This window comes from Chrysemys picta, chromosome 1 (genome assembly GCF_011386835.1).
Source record: "Chrysemys picta bellii isolate R12L10 chromosome 1, ASM1138683v2, whole genome shotgun sequence".
NCBI classification, from domain to species: domain Eukaryota; kingdom Metazoa; phylum Chordata; order Testudines; family Emydidae; genus Chrysemys; species Chrysemys picta.
The window spans coordinates 7306340-7328137 of NC_088791.1; the positions used below are offsets into that span (position 1 = coordinate 7306340).

General features: G+C 46.1%; 1 protein-coding gene and 1 long non-coding RNA gene across 3 annotated transcripts in view; both read right to left on the bottom strand.

The window, feature by feature from the left end:
• The window catches only part of LOC135972807 (uncharacterized), a 348625-nt gene that overhangs the window by 94363 nt on the left and 232464 nt on the right, over nucleotides 1-21798 (bottom strand). The gene's annotated exons all lie outside the window — the stretch shown is intronic.
• Nucleotides 28-21798, bottom strand: part of CEP41 (centrosomal protein 41) — a 28031-nt gene continuing 6260 nt past the window's right edge. Inside the window, exons 3-10 of one of the 2 annotated variants that reach the window (XM_042842258.2) lie at nucleotides 17075-17136; nucleotides 15828-15897; nucleotides 14665-14809; nucleotides 13102-13268; nucleotides 12256-12323; nucleotides 9722-9836; nucleotides 8275-8490; nucleotides 28-6708 (exon numbers count right to left, since the gene is read on the bottom strand). In XM_042842258.2, the coding sequence (XP_042698192.1) occupies nucleotides 6563-6708; nucleotides 8275-8490; nucleotides 9722-9836; nucleotides 12256-12323; nucleotides 13102-13268; nucleotides 14665-14809; nucleotides 15828-15897; nucleotides 17075-17136 (989 nt within the window). In that variant the 3' untranslated portion in view covers nucleotides 28-6562. The remainder of the gene's footprint in view (nucleotides 6709-8274; nucleotides 8491-9721; nucleotides 9837-12255; nucleotides 12324-13101; nucleotides 13269-14664; nucleotides 14810-15827; nucleotides 15898-17074; nucleotides 17137-21798) is intronic. The other variant, XM_024110609.3, reaches the window with a different exon arrangement.

The following is a 21798-nucleotide window of genomic DNA, read 5'->3' on the forward strand; positions in this document are numbered from 1 at the left end:
TTATAATTACTTGCTCTGGATTAATTAATAAGTAAAAAGTGATTTTATTCAATATAAAAAGTAGGATTTAAGTGGTTCCAAGTAATAACAGACAGAACAAAGTAAATTACCAAGCAAAATAAAACAAAAACACGCAAGTCTAAGCCTAATACAGTAGGAAACTAAATGCAGGTAAATCTCACCCTCAGAGATGTTCCAATAAGCTTCTTTCACAGACTAGACTCCTTCCTACTCCGGGTCCAGCAATCACTCACACCGCCGTAGTTACTGTCCGTTGTTCCAGTTTCTTTCAGGCATCTCTTTGGGGTGGAAAGGCTATCTTCTGAGCCAGCTGAAGACAAAATGGAGGTGTTTCCAGGGCCTTTTATATTCTCTCTCTTGTGGGCGGCAACCCCTTTGTTCTGCTGTGCAAAATCACAGCAACAAGATGTCTGTAGCCACTTGGGCAAGTCACATGTCTATGAATGATTCAGCTTTTTGCAGGCCGACGCCATTGTTTGCATGTTAGTTTGAACGTTCCCACGAAAGCTCAGATGTGGATTGGCGTCTCCCAAAGTCCATTGCTAGTTAAGTACTCCCAATTACTTGAATAACCCCTTCACACTATGTTGACCAAATCTGCCTTATGTGCTTCCTACAGCAAACACTTTAAAATACAAGCATAGAACCAACGCTCATAACTTCAGATATAAAAATGATACATGCATACGAATAGGAAGAATATATTCAGTAGATCATAACCTTTGCAAAGATCTGTTACATGGCATATCTAGCATAAAACATATTCCAGTTATGTCATATTTACGCTCATAAGCATATTTCTATGAAGCTTTATGGGGTGCAATGGCACAGGGGAAAAGGAATAATTCCGCTCCTTGCTGTGCTGTTTCTGTCTCTAGTGATTGGGCATGTAATGTTAGGACTCTTAAGTGCTACTGGCAAAGAGAAACCAAGCTACAGTGAGTTACAGGCCCATTGTTCATTCCACACAACTCACGTGAGCTTGATCATGCCAAGATACAATTCTTTTCAGTCCAGTTTTCCAAGTGACTTTATGACAGCTGGAAACTTATGTTGGAATCCAATCACTTATCAGTATCCTCTGTTATATCAAGGAAGAGTGATGTCCACAGAATGTCCTGGGAGACAATGCAGGGGCTAACAATGGACTGATGAGAGTCTTAAAAAAAAAATAGGTGATAGTTTTTGATCTACAACGAGCCATGCATCATCTAAAACATACGTAAAGGACTGAGCTTGGTCCCATTGGGTCTCAAGGGAGCAAGACTGGAGCCCTGCTCTATAACAGACCCGAGAGCTGGCTAGATCCTCTACTCTGCTGGTTCAAAGTCAGGGCAGGCTGGCAAAGGCCAAGAGTTATTAAGTGTGGTAGCCCACATGGTGCAAACCGGATGGGCTCAGTTCTTAATGGGCAAGCCCACATCTCACAAATATCAGAGAAGTAAATCCCTCTCTCACCCATAAAAAGAGGTTGCTATCATTTAGGGCTAAGGCACGTGGGTGGGCAAAGCTTGCACTGATCGTGCCTGTGCTGTGTTTTTTTTAAATGCTAAACAGAGGACAGTCTCCGGCACCATCCTCTCCCCACACCCACTATCAATTCCCTTGCTACACTGTGGGGCTGGAGCAAAGCCCGAGCCAAGGCCTGTTTTGACACCCTGGCTCTGCAATTATTGCCCCACACTATTACTGCCCCACACTGATTTTTCTGTTAAAAAAATAAAATAAAGTCAATTAAAACAATACTCAGCCATGCTGCATCATTTGCTTTTTATTGAATCAAACAATTTAAAAACCAGAAGACTCTACAGAAATCTATTCCACGCCCCTCCCCCCGAAAACAAAACAAAAGCACCCGCCTAATCATATGACACAGTTAAGCTAAGATGCAAAACATATGAACCCTCAAAGACAATAAGAGGATAAGAAGATATGTTCATCAGCTCTTCCTTCGATGCACAGGATTAAGATGATCTTAAACAACCCTGACTGGCTCGGACTCTTCCTCTGATGCAGAAAAGAGTTTCCTAGTAGCCCAGGGCAACGGAGGATTTCAGATCCTAGTACTGTAGCTGGATAATAAAAAATCCTTTGCCTCACAATCGCTATTTGATTTCAGCTGAGACACTCTATCCCTCCCCTCCCCTCCGATTTTAGTGTGTGTGTGTGTGTGTGTGTGTGTGTGTGTGTGTGTAACAATTCTTTTGAATGCGTGCACGCTTTAGATACCTCGTATTCACACATAAAATGTGTTCTTTTTAAGTTGCATTGGTCCCAGTGTTTTAAGCATGTAACTAACAAACATTCTCTTTATTCCCCCCCACACACACACACACCTTATTTTAAACATTCAACAACATTGACCAGATGCAGCAATTTTTAGGGGCACAATATTATTGTCAATTGTCTTAAGCAAAAAGCTGATTGGATTCTGTACCCAAAAAAGTTCAAGCTCTTATTTCATGATAGCGCGAAAAAGTCAGACTCTTACCGCCTGGAGGGGAGTGATGAATGCAGCCCATCAAGCTAACATGCAAACCAGCAGGAGTCAGTTTTTGCCTGGATGTTCAAAATGAATAAAATACTTCACATTTTTATGACACCTTCCTAATATCAAGTAAAATCTTTTCAAAGCCTGAAACAGACATCAAATAACAAAGTCTTATAGCACCTCTGTGAGGTAAGGAAGGATTATCAGTCCCATTTTACAGATAGGGAAACTGAGGCAGAGAGCAGCTAAGTGACTTGCCCAATGAGTAAGAGCCAGAATGAGAACTTGGGAGTCCCAGGCTCCCAGTTCTGGGATCCGACCACCAAACCACACTTTGCTCTCCAGTTGACTCGCAATGTCACTGATCAGTAAATAAAAGACAAGCCCATCAGAGTTGGCAAACGCCATCACCTAGCTGGTTCGTTAAACATAAATAAATTCACAAACAGACCAACAAAACCTTTCGTACCAGAAACCTGATAACATAAGTCAGACTATGTGAGAGGTAAGACCAGTTAATACGAGTGTAAAACTTACTGAGCAGATCGCTTGCTATGGTTAGGCAGAAAGGAGAGAGAGATAGTACCTCACATTCACCGTCCCAATTCAACTGGTCTTGAAATCCCGCCCATCTGACTAACCCAACTGTCCGACACACACAGAAGTCAACTCTGTAGAAATCCAGTGCATTGGGCTACCCTTGGACAGTCAAGGATTTGTACAAACTTTTCTTTCTGAGTAATTAAAATGGAACTTCCTGGATTTCCCTGGGAAGTGGGGAGCTGTAATTTATGAATTGGGATCAGCGTTTGTTACCTATAAAAATACATATATTTAAAAACGTATACAAATGCCAAATGTGGCGTAGGGTCTTAGAAGTGCTTGGAGCAAGATATACTGGGTTAGGTGTTGGCTGGCATCTGAAACCCATTAATGCCCCACTCAGCAGGTCCTATCCAGAGCCCCCTTGCATATTTAATCCTTGCAGAGCGTGGGAATCGTTCGTATTCATGGGAGCGGTGTGTAGAAGGCGGCTTTCCTGCTCAGGGCTACCACATGTACACACATAGACCACCTCCGAGAGTCTTTGGTCACATCCTTCTCTGGAGGAAGCCAGATCCAGGTGGCCAGCTTACATCTGCATCCACGGGGCGGTCAGCAGTTTTTGTGGCACTTGCCTTTATGCAGCACCCAGATTGCATGTACTAAATAAAAATTGGTCTGTCAGTGCTAAAAGGTGGAAACGAAAGCAGGGACTTTTTGGCCGGCCACAGGACAACAAAGCCTCTCTCAGAAAGGTGAGACTCTGCCGTTTGCAGGGAGCCGCCTTCCCACACATTCCATGTCCCAGTGCCACCCACTGGTTCTCCAAGGAAGGAAAAAGAAGTGACTCTATTTCCAATCTTTACACCACTTAAAGACATGCTGCTGTTGGCGATACACATACAGTGGCAGATTGCTACAGAGGAGGAATAAGATCCAAGCAGGGCTTATCCTGCACAACGCCAGAGAGGTGTGTTCTTCAGCTTGGCTTTTGAAGGTCACTAGCAGCTGATGACCATCCACAGTTCCACTGAAGCGGATGGGAACTGAGGGCACTCGGCACATTGCAGGGTCAGGCCCTAGGCTTTGACAGCGCTAAGCAGGATCAGCATTAGAGCAGCAATCCCTGGCCACTGGGAAGTCACCCAAGCAAGCAATCCCTCTTTCTAGGAGGATTCAGATTAAGAGCCTTGAAAGAATTACTTCCATGGCTTTAACTGCTACCTACAATTGACATAGTCAAGGGTCCATACCAGCCTGTTAGATGAGCGCTGACCCCACTCTACTAACACCCTCTTCCCTCCATCTAAACTCACCAGCAAAAATCGCAGCTCATCCCCCCATCATTTTCCAGTGATGGAAGCAGAAGTGTAGACAGGGTGCAGGCGTGTTGATCACTCACCCTGCTCGGAGTAGGGGGAGGCAGCACTGTGGTAATATGCCAGCACCCTGTGTAAACTTGCACGGCCGCTATTGCTACTTCCAGCTGAGCGCGATCTGTGGTGAATTATGGGCCCGATTTTTCTGGTGTAGGTGAAACCGCAGAGGACAGCGAGCTTTAAAGGACAAAAAAAAAAAATTGGACTAAATTCAGCCAATACACTAGGTAAAAAACTAGAAAGCAGGGTCCACAAGTGGCTGTCCCGAGTCCCCAAAACACAGCCTATGTAGGGTGAAGACAACGCATCAACTCGGTTTCTACTGCTAGTGGGCTCCAAACAACTTCTAGCCAGCCACCAAGGAAATTGCAAGCATAAGCCAATACTGCTGGCTTGGGAGCCTTTGTGTTTGATTACGAGGCATTTTAAGCTTTGAAACACATTATATTCAAATCCTCAGGCTCCCAGAAAGTCAGCAGATTCACGGCCTCCAAAATTCTGGGCAGCCTCCACCACCAGGGAGCCTTGCTGGAATGTCATTGTGACTACCGGGGACGGTTTTTTCTAGTCCTGCTAACGACAAGGAAGTTGTGATGACGGCTGCTGCAGAGAGACGGCCGTGCAATACACAGCAATAGTTTCACGCCTCCACTAGTCAGTTAAGGTGCAGAGCCCCTCCCTACTCTACTGACCAAGACCTGCTGCCACAAGCGCCATCAGAGGAGCTCAGCAGAGCAAGTTTGAGTTCTGCCCCTTGACCTTATTTGAAGGTGACCCATATGCATCGTGGAAAGCAGGCTCATGAACATCTGCCCTTCAGACTGTCTAGACCAGCGATCTTCAGCTTGCAGCTCAGAATAGCTGCGTTCACCACTCAGAGACCCACATGCCAGGTGGGAGTCTGGTCTCAGGCAGAGCGAATGAGCATTGTTCATCTCGTGCACCCCATAGCACCCCGACATACGACTCAGCAGAAAGCAACTCACTGACCAAACTGGCTGGAGAAGCCAGGATCCTACCAAGCATCCAGGAACACTCTCTTCTCCCTCACGCCCAGCCATCAAGATGGAAGCAGAAGACACCAATGTTGAGAAGAACGACTGGGAGTCACCAGACAATGACAGGAAGGGCTGTGACAAAGACCTCACAACAGATCATTGTGTGATCAGTTCACTCAGCACTGCAATGTCACGAGGAAAATATCACCACAAAGGACCAGGACATTCCCCCAGAGTCACTCTGTGGTTCCCTTTGCTACTCCAGTCACCAGCAACCTGGCTCTGCAAGCAGAAATTCACTGGGAGAGATTGAAGCGGGATGAGTCGGCTCCTGCTGTGAGCGAAGTCAATCAGAGTTTTGCTCAGCCCATCTCAGCATCATGACCAAAGTTACCTTCTAATCTCATTTACAAACCAAGAAACACATTGTAACGTAGCTTCGCTCAGAAGCGGAGCACTACACCACAGCCTGGAACACAGAACAGAGCCCAAAGTACTCAGGATGCTACGCGGTAAAAGATTTCAAATGCAAAAATATGTTGTAAACAGTTCTGTGGATAAAGGGCCACTGTCAGGTGAAACGTCATTCTGTACATTCTTTACAAGAATGCCCTTATTACAAACACTCTGGACGGTTAAAAAAGGCGTTTTTGGCATCTTGCTCACTTGTCACCAGTTGTGCTGTTCGTTCGCTCCGTTTCTCTATTTCAACTAGACATCAAGACTTTTGTTTACAGACAGCGGCTGGTCTATCCACCTTTCAGGTTCTCACGTGCTTGCATAGCGCTGCATTACTAAGATCCCAAAACCCCGGGGGAATATTTTCTCAGAACACAGATTCCACCGGCATTTTTTAAAGTTATAGATTTCATGGCCCCACTTCTGTGGGTCAGGGACTTGGGGGAAAAGTTCATTTTCACAAAACAACTTTAACCCTTTAGATCAGTCTTGGAAAGTTATACCTTTACTTCTTCTACTGAATGTCAGCCTGCACCCCACCCCTCTTGCCATTGTTAGATCATTGGTTTATTTTTCCTCTTTGCAGCTTCCTAAAATGACAAACGGGATGTACTGATCAGGGGTTCCCGGAACCGGGACATTCGTTTATTCAACTGAAAGAGACACTGGCTTTACTTCCAGGGCTTGTTCTGGAGGCTGCTGCTGCTGAAGGAGCGGGTGGCGAGGGAGCCTGCCGGGCTGGCGGTGGGGAGGTTCTGGGTGCTCCGTACAGCCGTTGCCTTGGAATCTCGGCCTGAGGAAGCACGGCTGAGACGGCCTGGGGGAAGAAGAACAGAAACCCATGGGATTTTGTGCTGAACTATCGGACAAAAGGGTTTTGTTTTCCTCTGCCGATAGCTGGGTTGGGGCTGATGGGAGATGCTGGGGTACAGATACAACCTGCCCTGTCATTTTTAACTGCGTCCAGACAGGCAAAGATACAGACCAGGTACCTAACAGACCTTTCACGCTCCCCTAAAGAGCCAGCGGCCTGCCACAGAGGGAACATCCAGACATCCGCAGCTGGCCTGTGCCAGCTGACTTGGGCTCGCGGGGCTGTTTAACTGCAGTGGAGATGTTCGGGCTCAGCTGGAGCCCGGACTCTAGGACCCTGAGAAGGGGGAGGGTTGCAGAGCTCAGGCTGCAGCGTCTACACTGCAGTTAAGCAGCCCCCAGGAGCCAGAGCCCGAGTCAGCTGGCACAGGCCAGCTGTGGGTTTCTAATTGCCGTGTAGACATACCCTGAGAGGCAGGCTGTGTGTGTGGAATATGCAGGCCCAGCACCGAGAGAGCTGGACCTATCACACCACACTACAGCCCCAAGCCTGCCCAATGCCAGCATGAAGGCGAGGCAGTCTGCCTGTGTAACCCCGACACCTCCTGGGTGTGGTGTTCTGTCCCATCTAGCGGCATCGAGATCGCTTAGAGAGAGATTAATGAGTCTGCTCTACAGCCTTAGCTAACAGCCAGTTGGATTTTGGCTCATGCACTAAGCTCCCAAGGTCCCAGGTTCGATCCCGCCCGCCGACGACCAGGGTCTGTCGGGTTGCACCTGCACTCGGGAGGGGGAAGGGATGAAAAAAAGTTCTGCACAGGGGGTCTGAGGTGATGGTGGGGCATGACTGCCATGGCTATGTTTGTTACCACCCACGCAGTCTGTGCCCGGGTCCACACCTTTCCCCAGCAAACCCTCCCACACCATTCTGGGGCCGCTAAATCCTGCACGGTGTCCCCTCATCACTGCCCTCGGGCTGCTGTTAGGAAGGTTTAATCCTCTCCGGCGCTCGGGAGCGGGCTAGGGATGCTCCTTGCAGAGCGCAGACGGCGATCTGAAAGATATACACCCTGCTGATCTGCTGCCCCCAGCATCCCTGTGACAGGCCTACACCCACACAGGCCTTTCACTAGTGCGGCAAGTACCTGGAGGAGAAGTGATACAGCAGTGTTTTAGCAAAAGGCCTGAGGAACTGGGAAAACCAGGAAATTGTCATAAGGCCTCATGGGTACTATGCAGCGTGGCACGTGCCTTCCAATCCCCTCGATTATTTTTAATAGTCTATGGGACAAATCCTGAAGTCCTTACTCAGGCAAAGCTTCCATTGTCTTCAGTGGGAGTTTTGGTGCTCTATGAATACACACAGAAAAGCCCCTGTCCACAATGGGATCAGCCTGGCACATTAGGGCACAGGTCCTAGCCTACAGTCCCTGGTCGGTATGAAAAAGCACTTCCTTTCCCCGGAGATCTGGTATAAAATGGTGCTGTAGCCAGCGCAGGGGAAGTCTATGGAAGTTTTGCAGGCACAAGGCCCTCGGGGGCAGTCCCATTGTTTGTCAAGGGGTCTTACTGGCAGTATCTGAGGGGATCTGCTCCTCTTCCAGGTAGTATTCTATCTTTTGTAGATCTTCTGCAGTAAATCTCCATTTATTCTCAGCACGTGTGGGTGTCCCTCTTGGGGTGGCCCTTTTCCGGGCAGATCCAGTGTAGGTTGCCAACTGGCAAGACGTTGGGAATGAGCCAGTGACCAGTCCTTCAGGGACCTTCTGTGCAAGGACCTTCAGGCCTGGAGACAATACAGATCATACGGTTAGTGATCACCAATTATTTGCAGTGATTGGTCAGACTCTTGACTTAACTTTCATCTCCTGATCAGAAGTGACAGGAGGAGAGCTACTGATAGTACTGCTCTGGAACTATGGGGTGAGGCTCAGGAGACACCTATATAGAGGTCATTCTTCTCAACGGCTGGAGCATTTTGAGTCATGTTCCAAGAGGTACCGAGCTCCCTCGACTGCCACAGGTTTCAGTGGAAGTTGTGGACGTTCAGCACATTGCAGGATTAGCTCCTAGAGGTTGCTCTTGGGAGCAGCAAGTCTCACGAAGCAGCTACAAGATGCAGGCTCTCCAAAGGGCTTTGGAGACTGCAGCATATTTGCGTATAACGCAAAGCATCTTATCATACTCGCTCTTCAGGAGGGCACTGATATAAGGGATGTTAATGAAGCTAAGAGAGCCAACCTCTGCCAGTTTTCCTAGGTCCTGAAGCGATGGGCTCTTTAGATTTGCTTAGCGCACCCAGAGGCTGGACGTCTCAGGCTGTTCTTGGTAAAAGCTATTTCCATAGTGTTGACACTATAAATCGTGGAATCGAAGTGGGGCCTCAGTGGTGGGATGGATTGGACACCAGCCTTTCACCACTGGTGACTTGGGTTAAAGAATGACCTATTTTAGGGCAAGTGAAAACCAGTTGCATGATCACATATTATCCCCCCTACCCTTGTTTACACCAAGGAGATCATTCCCGCGGTTACTTTAGCACAAGTGCCTCTCCAGTGGTGCTAGCAATGGCAGGGGCAGCAGTATGTGCAGGGCGTTCTTCCACCAGCCCTAGAAAAGTGGGAGCATTTGGTACAGACCAAATATCAGCGTGAGTTTTTTTTTTAAAAGATCCCACGTCCTCTTGACCTGGTCTGAGCACGGTTGGCTGTCACAGGGGTAAGAACACTGCAGTCTAGCACTCCCAGCGAGTGAGAGAATTCCTTAAAATCCTCAATGCAGACAAAGCCTAGGAGACACTTGCCAAAGCCAAGCCAAATGGATGGCAGTCTCTAGCTAGGAGAGGCCCAAGACTGGAACAGCCATGGGTTTGTTGGCCAGGACTGTAACACACAGGCAGAGCCATGTATTTAGCTCTAGCCCCACATCTCATCATTTAATTCAGGCAAGCCTCGCCCCCAACTCTCAAGTTTAAGCCAAGTCCCCACATTTATGATGCAAAAGGAAATCCCCCTCACCTCCAGATAACATGAATAAGTTCTCAAAGCCTCTCTCACACATGGTAGTGGCAGCCTGGCTGGCTAGTCTCTCATCATCATCATACAGGATGATAATCTTCCCATGAGCATTTTTCTGATAGGCAGAGATGTTAAAGATCCTGTATATTTTTTATTAAACTTAACAAGAATTTGATGTCTGATGTCATCTGCTTGATGCCACATAAGTGGCAGAGACAAGTTGACATGATTAGCCTGGGGATTACATGAATGAGAAGCTGGATATGAGTCAGCAGTGGGCCCTGGTTGCCAAGAAGGCTAACGGCATATTGGGCTGCATTAGTAGGAGCACTGCCAGCAGGTCAAGGGAAGTGATTATTCCCCTCTGTTTGGCACTCGTGAGGCCACATCTGGAGTATTGCGTCCAGTTTTGGTCCCCCCACTACAGAAGGGAGGTGGACAAATTGGAGAGAGTCCAGTGGAGGGCAACAAAAATGATTAGGGGGCTGGGGCACATGACTTACAAGGAGAGGCTGAGGGAACTGGGGTCAGTTAGTCTGCAAAAGAGAAGAGTGAGGGGGGATTTGATAACAGCCTTCAACTACCTGAAGGGGGGTTCCAAAGAGGATGGAGCTCGGCTGTTCTCAGTGGTGGCAGATGACAGAACAAGGAGCAATGGTCTCAAGTTGCAGTGGGGGAGGTCTAGGTTGGATATTAGGAAACACTATTTCACTAGGAGGGTGGTGAAGCACTGGAATGGGTTCCCTAGGGAGGTGGTGGAATCTCCTTCCTTAGAGGTTTTTAAGGCCCAGCTTGACAAAGCCCTGGCTGGGATGATTTAGTTGGGGTTGGTCCTGCTTTGAGCAGGGGGTTGGACTAGATGACCTCCTGAGGTCTCTTCCAACCCTGATATTCTATGATTTGAAGGCAGCCAAAAGGTTTGGGCTTGAACTCTCAACTAGCTGCCTATTACCAAGCTAGAATGCTTCCCCCAGCCCCATTGAGTCTAGTTTTGCAAGTGGATGGGACTCTTAGTCAAGGAAAGGCAAAAAGCACTTTCTCATGATGGGGCTCAAGCCCCGAGAGTAATCCTAGAGTCATAGGCCTGGTCTACACTAAAAAGTTACACCACTCAGAGGTGTGAAAAATCCACACCCCTGGGCAACGTAGTTAAGACAACCTCTTGGGGAGCTGAATTACCTATGCCAATGGGAGAACCCCTCCCGTCTGCGTAGGTAGCATCTACACCAGGGGTCTCAAACACGGCCCGCAGAGTTATTTGCTGCGGCCCGCCAAGCTCCCTGCACCCCCCCTCGCCCCCCTCGAGTTATTTCCTGTGGCTGCAAAGCTCCCCTCCCCCGCCGCCCCCCCTCTCCCCCAGCACACTGTATCCCGGCTCCTCTGCCTCCCTCAACGCGCTTCCCACCACAAAAGCACTTTCCAGGAGGGAGTGGGGAGGAGCAGGGAGCCGCGCGCTCAGGGGAGGAGGCGGATCAGGGGCAGGGATTTGAGGAAGGGGTTGGAATGGGGGCGGGGCCGAGGGCAGCAGGGGGCGTGTCAGTAATGCGGCCCTCGGGCCAATGTACTAGTCCTCATGTGGCCCTTGTGGTCATTTGAGTTTGAGACCCCTGGTCTACACTGTAGCATTTCAGGTGTAAACAAGCCAACAGAATTTAAGGCCAGAAGGGACCACCAGATCACCCAGTCTGACTTCCTGTATATCACAGGCCATCAACGCCATCCAGCCTCTGCCACACTCAGACCAACCACCAGAGTCAGACCAAAGTATTACAGCCCTCAGGAGACTAAACCATTGTGTGTCACAGGCAGCGAACAGGAGGGACCGAGGTGCACCAATGCCCAAGGTCCTTGCAATGGCAGGGAATTGATTTAGTGAGAGATACCCAGATGATCCTAGCAACTGACCCATACCCCATGCTGCAGAGGAAGGGGAAAATCCTCAAGGTACCTGCCCATCTGACCTGTGCCACCACCCTTCTGCTGGTTAATGCAGAAACACAGAAGTTGGCAGTAAGGAGTGAGGTCTACACACAGCCATCCCTTCCCTCTGTGGGCATAGAAGTCAATAGCCTGGGATATTGCCCACTTAATCCTAAACTCTCCAGAGAAAGGCTAACCCCTGCTGTGGGGAAGTCAATGGAGCTCCATTTAATGCCTCATCCAAAGAGTGCAGCACTGCAACACCAACAGCGAGTAGCCGCCCAAGTTGTTCAAGTCTTGGTCCCCACGTCAGCACAAAATGGTCTAATCCTGAGAGCCGCAGCGCGCACACAGCTCCCACTGTAGTCAATGGGCTTTGCAAACGACAGGTGCTTCGCACCTGCATCTTACAGCTGTAACACAGAACCCTAACATCAGGAAAATCACCATCAGCATGGGAGGGCCCCATCGTGCCCCCCCTTGAAGTCCCAGATAAACTCCCATTGAATGTACTGGGAGCAAGAGTTGGCTCTGTGATCAGCCAATGCAGAAGTCATGGAGTTCCTTTGCCAAAACACTGACACTCCAGAGCACCCACGTTTTAAAAAGGATACGTATTCCAGAATGCTATTCGTATAAGGGTTCATGGTTCTAGACAGCGTTGCGATAGGGTAGGAGTGAGCTGCAGATACAAGAGAAAAAAGGGTTAGGGAATGAACACCTACCAAACAGCCTAGATGAAGTGACCTGATTAGGACCTGTCAGAGTACAGAGGCCTGGTTCGCAGTGAAGAAAGGTTTAATTTCAGCTCAGTTCCTCCCTTCTCCTGCCCAGGTGCTTTGGGAAGAGAGGAGGAGAAGATATAAGACTGGCTGCTTGGGAGAAATAGTGGAGACAATGTCTTTGGGGTCTCTCAAGCTAAGGAGTCCATCCATCATCCCCCCCCCTCACGCCCCACCCTGCCAGTTTCCTTTTCTGCTAATGTTGGTTTCTTTCGTTTTCTTATCACAGACACTGAGGCTGTCTCGATTTTCATTTTGCAGGGACAGGCTATGCCAATATCTGAAACTCTGGAGCCAGATGGGAGATTGCGAGGCACAATTATTGCCTCCTGATCTTGGCTCTCAACAGATGGGAGCTCACACTCCACAGGCCCACCTCACCTTCAGCTGGGAAAGGACAGTGTCAGGGCTGGGCTCTGCTGTCGGGGACACAGGCTGCATGTTTTTGAGTGTGAATCAATCGGCAGCCACTCTTCACTCTCCTAGGTAGTTTGTACTCGCGGTACCAGTTACCCAGGCAGGGCTGTGCATGGGACTCACCACAATACACAGTGAAATAACAGTACTTCTGCTGCATTCACTGGGGCCCATCTTTGGGGCAAGAAGTGTTGAACATATTATCCAAGCAGTTGACACTGATCCAGGTTCAGAGAATCCTGCAGTGTTCCCCTCCCTTACCTCCAACGATATGACATTGGTCATACGCATCTCGATCTCGTACGTCAAGCAGCAGGAACGGGCAGTCGGGGTAAGGCTTGTCTTTAGCGTTAGTGTCTTTACCATTAGCATCAGGTTTCTTCCGCAGGCTTTTGTCTATGTCTAGCTCGCCTACACCACTGATCACACTACAACAGGAAAGAAAGCAGATTATGATGCAAGATCTCCTTCTCTAAGCACTTCTGTTCCTCTGTATTAAGATCAGGATACGTTTCAGTTTCTTTCTGATCCATTCACAGCCTAACACAACAAGTTACCACATAAGACTATTGAAAAGTTGCCACCTTTCTTCAAAATTCATTAATAAACTTAAAGGAGTCAAGTGAACAGCTAGAAATCAGATTTTCCAATTTTTCCTTATGATTTCTTCTTTAAAAAAAATCTAGGATATTTATTTTCACAGGTTCTGCACTCCACAGTCCCAGTGGCTGGTCTGGGAGTACTCAGTACCTCTGAAACAGAGCAAGGCCCCTTTCACAGAAGGTTTTCTGAAAGATTGTGCTGCATCATTTGCTAAGGGGAGATTGGTTAAAAGTTCTAGTACTTCAGTAGGTTACCAAAATGGAGATGTTGGTAATCGGTTCACAGTAAATTATTTGCCTGTTCTCTGCAAGCAGCATGCTGCAGAGATTGTGTATGCCATCACTAAGCTGTAGACGAGATGCTCAAGAGTGAAGATCTACATGGTGATCATACCACAGGGTTCTATAAATAAAAAATAATTAATGGAGATATCCCATCTCCTAGAACTGGAAGGGACCTTGAAAGGTCATTGAGTCCAGTCCCCTGCCTTCACTAGCAGGACCAAGTACTGATTTTGCCCCAGATCCCCAAGTGGCCCCCTCAAGGATTGAACTCACAACCCTGGGTTTAGCAGGCCAATGCTCAAACCACTGAGCTATCCCTCCCCCTTATTATTATTATTTTTATTTAAGGGACCACATCTAGAAAAGAAGAGAGCTCAATTTCCATGGTCCAATCACTAGCACTTCCATTAAGACCATCAACAAGGAAACATTAGTTTAAAGTTTGGTGGTGGCAGTTTGTGATGCAGATTCTTGAACAGCAGGATTTGGACTGAGTCACACAATCTCATTTCAGGTCAGTCATTGGACAGCTGCCAGATGGTAACAGCTTCCAGTCACTACCATTCAGGCCAGGATTCAAACCTGAAAAGCTCTGCCTCCCACTGCAACCCCAAGCCTGTGGCATTAGGATTTCTAACTCCAAACCTAATATGCTACTGGGGACATTTTGCAACGACTAGAAGTGCAACAATGAATTATTTGCAAACAAATACGTCTGACAAAAGATGGTGTTCGAGTCACTTGAGATCTTGCTGGGATTAGCTGTTAATTGATAACAGGTTCATGAAAACAGCCATCTACAGTACTAGAAAGACTGAGACGTCTTATACAAGACATTTGGAAGGGACAGGTGGAGTGTACCACAGTTGGTAGGGAAACAGGAGGAATATAGTGGGTGGGGGAGGAAAGCCATTCTTTGTGCATTGCTATCAGGTACCTCTGCAGAGTAGACCGATACGATTCCCCTGCTCCCGTGTTGTTTATAAACAGGACTGGACTGGCTGGCTTCTCCGTGGGGCTTCCTTTCCCGTTAGTCCCAGCTGTGAGTTCAGCATCAGTCTCTGAAATAACAGTATCACCATCTAAAAGGGCAAAAAGGTAATGGAAAAGTAAGGTGCTTGTGGATGAATGACTCATATATTTGTAAACACAAAGACCAAATTCCATTCATGGAAGCATGTGTGCTGCAGGATTTGGTGCTTGTTATTAATCTCTTACATTTAAGACACTGTGCTCTCTCAGAGGATCCCGAAGAGTCATTAAAAACAAACAAAATGTAGGCACTGGTCCTCAACCAAACCCCAGATCTCAGCATGGCTGAACTTGGGAGAAGTTTGGACCTGTGTCTAAATTTTACCGTTAGTACTCCATCTCTGTAAAGGGACAAATCAAAACCAGGAGCCAGATATCTCAGAACACTAGGAGAATTTTGCATCTAGACCTGGATTTTGTAAGCCATATTAGATACAAGGATCCTTCTCTCACTACTGAAATGAGGCGCCCTATGGCAACCTGCAACACTAAACAGGAGAACAGGGGGTTGGGGGGGGAATGCTCCGTTTTTTTGTTTCTTGTTTTTTTTTTTTAAGGAAGCTTGAAGGGAAGGGTGTAAAGAAGCACATATCCAATAGAAACTACCAGGAGAATCAACCAAACACATTCTGTACCAGAGAATTATGATCACAATAGTAGGGCCAGCACCCTAATCTTTCTAAAAGAGGCCATGTGATCATTAATGGCTCAGGACCTCCCTTCTAAGTATTATCCAAAAAGCAATACCTTCTTCAGTAATAAAAGGGCTATGTACTGGGCCATCAATATTACTCCCAAGAGTGCCATAGGGGAAGTTTCCCATCCAAGAACTGACCAGATCCAAACCTGCTTAACTTAATGAGCTCATAGCCCAAGGCAAAATGGCTGCAGACTAAAAACTGAACTGTTTTTCTCTCCAATTAGACAAAACTCAGCAAGTTGTCAAGTGAGTTTGCGAGCATGATGTTTTCTAAGACACTGAACGGCACAATCCGAGGACACAGCTCAAGTTCAAACCCTGGGATCCAGCGTGTCTCATCATCCCTACAATAAATATCATGATAGTACCTTCCAACTTTTGGATCTCCTCAGCTGACACTTCCAATGTTTCATCAGATAGCGAAGCAACTTGGATGACCTGTAGGAAACAATAATAAACCCGGTACTAGTGTCTTGTTGGAGCGGGGGCAGCAGCACTGGCTTTTCAAATAATCAGAGCATTCTGCGCATCAGAACACAGGGAGAGAGGACATCCCCTCTGTTGGGCCAAGGTCTCGAATGTGACTCCATGCCCCCACGTCACACAGAGGTCTCACATCTTAATTAAAACAAAAAGCCACTCGTCTTTAGAATGAAGAGACCCCAGATAATCCATAGACGTATCCCTTAAAGATCGTAGCGTGTTCTGACATTTATAGAACATTACCTCTAAGTTGTGATCTACACATTGCAGAGCCCTCACTAGCTTAGCGAAAGAGTTATAGCATTAATCTGCAACCATGCAAGATGCCTTATTTAATATAAATATAATATAATAATTCATAAATTAGGGGCCAACCCTACACGCCTTACTCATACATGTAATCCTATTGAAGGCAGTGGAACTAATCATATATAATGATTGAAGGAGGGGGCCTCTACCAAAGCAAATTTATGTTCTGCTTTAGGAAGGGGAGGGTAAGGAGTCTTCCCTTCCAGGTTTTTACTAGTTACCTTGGCCCATGCTCTCTGGCTTCTGTACTTTCTGATCATGCTTTGTTTCATTTTTTAATATTTTGCTTCATTGGTATGTTGCATTTTTCCACAGAAACACACAAAAACCTCTAAACATAACAACCCTCCAGCCTTTTAGAGTTATGATTTCAACTGGGCATTACATGCGGTGACTGCTTTGTTTAAACCACTATCAGATCACATGCAAATGATATTTTATACAGCCCCAGTCATTAGGGAATCTCTAAGCACCTTACGAAGGGAGCATTATTATTACAAACCCATTTTACAGATGGGCAGAACTGAGTGTTCTAAAGCAGTCACTAATTCGGAAGCTCCATATAAGCGCTGACAACGCAGAGTTTCCATTGACTTCAGCTGCAGCAAAGGGTGCTCAGCACCTCTAAAAGTTATGGCCTAAGTGATTTACTTTATATAAAAAACCAAGTGTGCAGAGGGGAACAATGGCAACAGCCTGTTCTCCAGAAAAAGCTTCAAGTGCAACAAAAATAACATTAGACACAATACAAGAGTGGGGCTAACAAGAACCTAATCACAAGCAGGCAGTTTTCAGAAGCCAGCTGGAAAAGGGTCATACGTACCAGCTGGGCAAAAGTTGTCACTTTCAGCCTCTTGAATAGCTCATCTTTTTTGTATCTGTAATCTTTAACAAAAAGAGAGTAAGTATGTATTTTCCCACATCCATTCACAGCATCAAAATGATGAGAATTAGCGAGCGCCATTATCGCACAACCCAACCTATATAAAGAGTCTAGAATTTCTGGGTGACACAGGCTGCTGTCACTGATGGGAAGGTCAGAACAAACCTGAAGGTCCAAAAGAATGTACACTTAGGACAGATCCTGCCCTACTTACTCTAAATACACATTTCTTGAGGGAGGTTTGCTTGAGCTATTTCCACTACCCCAGAGTAGGAAGAGTTCACAAATTCAGCATTCCTATGGCAGGTATGACAAGAAAGGACACTGCACCAGTCAGACTCTTTCCCCACAAGTCCTCCATTAACTTTGGTGTGCTAATCTCCCCTGCTGTTCGGTTTCAAACCCATTGCTGCTGCAAAGCCTCTTAAGCTACAGACAACGTCCCTACGACTTAAATGTTTATCCCATGCATTGTTTATAGCAGAGTTAGATCATAAGCATTCTGAGCTAGGGAATGGGTCTAAGTTTAAGACACTGCTGTGTACAAGTAATAATTTGCATACTATAACTGATTGGTGAAAATGCTTCAGGTCTTCCCTACTTTATTTTAAATAAAAGTCAAATCTGGGACCCCATTGGTTATGTCAGTATGACTATCTACAGAAGGGTGCGATTCTCGCGAGGCACTAGAGTACAGACAAGTGAACACTATATAGTTCTGATGGGGATACCGCATTCAGGGTTGGAACCCTTGTTACCAGAAAGATATTGGACTAATTGTACGAAAGGACAAGGAAGGCTCTCAAACAGCAACAAAAGTGATCAGAGGGACTGACTTATGAAGAAAGATTAACAGAGCTAGATATAGACCATCTGGCTAAGAGGGGCAATAGAACAGTGGACAAAGAAGCCTCCACACAAAGGAGGGGAGAAATGATTTAGTGCGGTACAAGAGGAGTAGCGGGGTAAAGGTAAGAAAGGAAAATGTAAGATGAATATCAGGAAGAACTTCTTGATGTGACTCTGTTAGGATGTGAAAGTCTCCCAAGTGAAGCTGTAGAAGCCTCATTCCTTGGGGCATTTACAACTAGACAGGACAGAGCACTGGAGACTGTCCAGTAAGGAACAACCCTGCACTGGCAGGGGGGGATGCACCAGATGTCCTAATAAGGCTTTACCTTCTCTAGGGTCTGCAACTGTTACAAAAGATTGTGCGCACAACTTTTTAAACACTCAAAACCCATGTTTCTTTCCCTCCTCCATACCCTATGGGCTGAACCAAAACAGGTCCAATCATTCCTCCATTCCTTTACTTCTTCCCCACTGAAGCCACAGGTCAGGGAACGATCGTCAGAAGAACGTTAATCATTTTAAGAAAATGTCTCAGAAATCTCACTCTAGCTGGGGACTGATAATGGAATGCAGACCCTTTATTAAATCCAGGCTGCTAGGGACTTAAAATTGCTACCATCTGTGGACTATTCCATGGTTTATGTGAAGGAGTTTGCTGGGTCTCAATCCAGATCCCAGCAGACACCACAAGATCACCAACAGATTTAGTACTACTCAGCTCTCTTGCTGGCATCCTCTCAGTTGAGGAGACTAAGTGGGCCATGGAGACTGAGCTCCCCTCACAATCCATAGGTCCTGGCTACATATGGAGTGGGAGTGGGGAGAAGTCTTGCATTGCCAGTGCCTATAATTGCCCTGTGGCTAAGAATACTTCAGTCTCCAGGGCACCTTTCAGCCTGACGGTCACATAAAACAGACCCCATGAGCATCCCCACCAGCTTTTGCATACACACTTTGAAACAGACATTCTCTATCCTCGCTATTTGCTTACGCTCAAACACACACTTCCTGGGGGAGATTTGCCTGAGCCATTTCCACTACTCTAGAGCAGGAAAAGTCCACAAATTCAGCATCCTGCCCTACATGGGATCTGTTAAACATGGAGAGTAATTACTAGGTGCTAAGTGCCCCATATTGGTCTGTGCCAAAGTAGAGCAGAAAAAAAATACAGGTGTAAAACCCTGAAACCCTCTTACAAAGGTGACCATGGGATCCATTAACGTGCCTTCAAAACCTTGGTTATCAAGTTTCATATGAAAGATCTGCACATAAACTAAATCCTGTGAAATGAGCCACCTTAGACACAGGGTGACCAGACAGCAAGTGCGAAAAATCGGGGGGGTAACAGAAGCCTATATAAGAAAAAGACCCAAAAATCGGGACTGTCCCTATAAAATCGGGACATCTGGTCAACCTACTTGGACATATGAAAGACTGGGATGACCACTGTGGTTCCAGAGAGACTAGATGTTTCAAGCCTTATGCTGAGACCATTAAGCCACCTCCTGCACCGCCATTCTTATTAGCCAGAGTCCTAAACACCAATATGACTCACGAGTAATAGAAACATCTCTTCTGAACAGCCTGCTTCTCTTGCCTGATGCAACAAAACTCAACCCCCCTAAAGTCAATGTCACTTGTCTCCCAAGGCTGAGATCCCCAGCCATGGCTCTGAGATAACCCCTCCCTCAGTTCAGTTGTCTGGATGAAAGAAGTGAAGATAAAGCCCAATTATAGTTTAAGAAAAAGGTTTTGAAGACTTATGTATAAAAGTCAACGGATCCTTATTTTTTGAAACCTAATGACTAATAATTAAACATTGCAACTACTGGATAGTGTTTAATCTTCTTCAAAACCAGGTTTATTTACAAAAAAAAAAAGCAGCTGTCACAAATCTTGACGACTTAGTTCTACCCCCTAGCAGTTAGTATGAGCTCAGAGGACTATCACTTTTACCAAATCTGTATCTGAATTGGAGCAAATCATATCAAATATTTTGTTGGGGATTTACACTGAACAGCAGAAAGCGCAGGAAAATGCTGCTTCTCGTTGCAATATCAACATTACGTACCTGGCTCTGACTCGGAAGATCCATTTGGATTTTCTGACATTATGAATCAAGGATCTGGTATTAAACTGTAACTGTCCTGCTGAAGATTTACAAAGCCCTGTTTCCCTGGGCTTCAGCAATGAGTGAAGCAATATATATTTAAGAATGGATCGGATCTTGCAGCAGCTTCTCTCAAGTCTCTGCTTCAAAGGACTAAAATCAGAGTTTCAGCTATCTTACCAGTTTTGATTTTCCAGCACGTTTACAGTATTGAGTCTGACTCTCTCAAGTTACACAAGAGACAGAGAATTGACTGTACTAGGCATCTGATGTTGTGTCCAACTGGTATCATCTATCCATGAGAAATCAAGGGGAAAAAAGTTTCTAAATTGCCCAGGAACACAAGGTGCCCATTCAGCAGAAATGCGATGAGAAAACCGCTACTGTACTCTAGAATTGGGATTTAAACAAGAAGCCTTCAGCACAAAAGGAAATTAGATTCACAGCACAGTTTAAAACTGAAGGCAGCAACACAACAAGATTTGTGGTACAGATACCACTGGACTGCCTTTGCTTTTTATATACTGAAATCTTAGTCAATTGATCAACAAAGAATATCGTGAAACAAGATAATTTTCCTTTTCGTTTTACCAAGAGACTCACAACTAAAAACAAAGAAGAGGGAGCAAAAAGTGAAAGAACATTTTTTTACCAACTCAGCTACAAACACTTTTGTATTTCAGATATGTGATCTCCCTTGTAATTTAAAACTTTATGATGTTAAAGGAACAGCATAAAACAGTTTTAAAAAACCCTGAAAATGGACATACAAAATCCTAATGACCTTAGCGTTTGGTGACTTTTTCTTCACCTCTCAATAAAAGCAGGGTTATTTGGATTTAAATAATTTTCCTGCCTTCCCATGCATTAACAGCAGTGCTGGAGATTGAGAACAAGAAAGCAAAACTGACTAGAAATAGAAAGTGACAGTGACTAGTCTAGTTTCATTGGCAAAACTGAGTGAAATGCAACAGAAAGACACTAAGTGGTGAGGAGTAGTTAGGGTTTCATCAGCTTCAAAATCTAAAGAGTTAAAATATGCTGTGGCAAATTCACCCCATAATAACTCCACTGACTTCAGGGGGATTACACAGGGATGAACACGGCTCATTTACATTTTAACAAAGTGTCCTGTTAAAAGTCTAAATAGATCAGAAACAAGGCCTCAAGGTCAAGCCCACAACCAGCTGAAGTAGAAGCAAAAGCCATTTAACTCTAAAGATATTATAGATAGTTCCTGTAGAGCAGGTTCTCAAAATGGGGGTTGGGACCCCTCAGGGGGTCGCAAGGTTATTACATGGGGGGTCGCGAGCTGCCAACCTCCACCCCAAAGCCCGATTTGCCTCCAGCATTTATAATGGTATTAAATATATTAAGAAGTGTTTTTAATTTATAAGGGGGGGGGGGTCGCACTCAGAGGCTTGCTATGTGAAAGGGGTCATCAGTACAAAAGTTTGAGAGCCACTGCTGTAGAGAGAGGTCTTTTAGTTATACCATTTACAATCGGCTTAGGTTGACTATGGTTAATACAATTGCATTCTACCACTCCTGGGGAACAGTTTGTCTATCATCCCTAACATTGCCTTTACCGGATAGAAAGTCATTGGCAGACCTGTCCAAGTGTGTGTGATGTCACCTTCTAGTGGCCGTGGTGTACAGATAATCCAGAAAAGCAAGGGCAGGAGAAGAAGAAGAGAGAAGG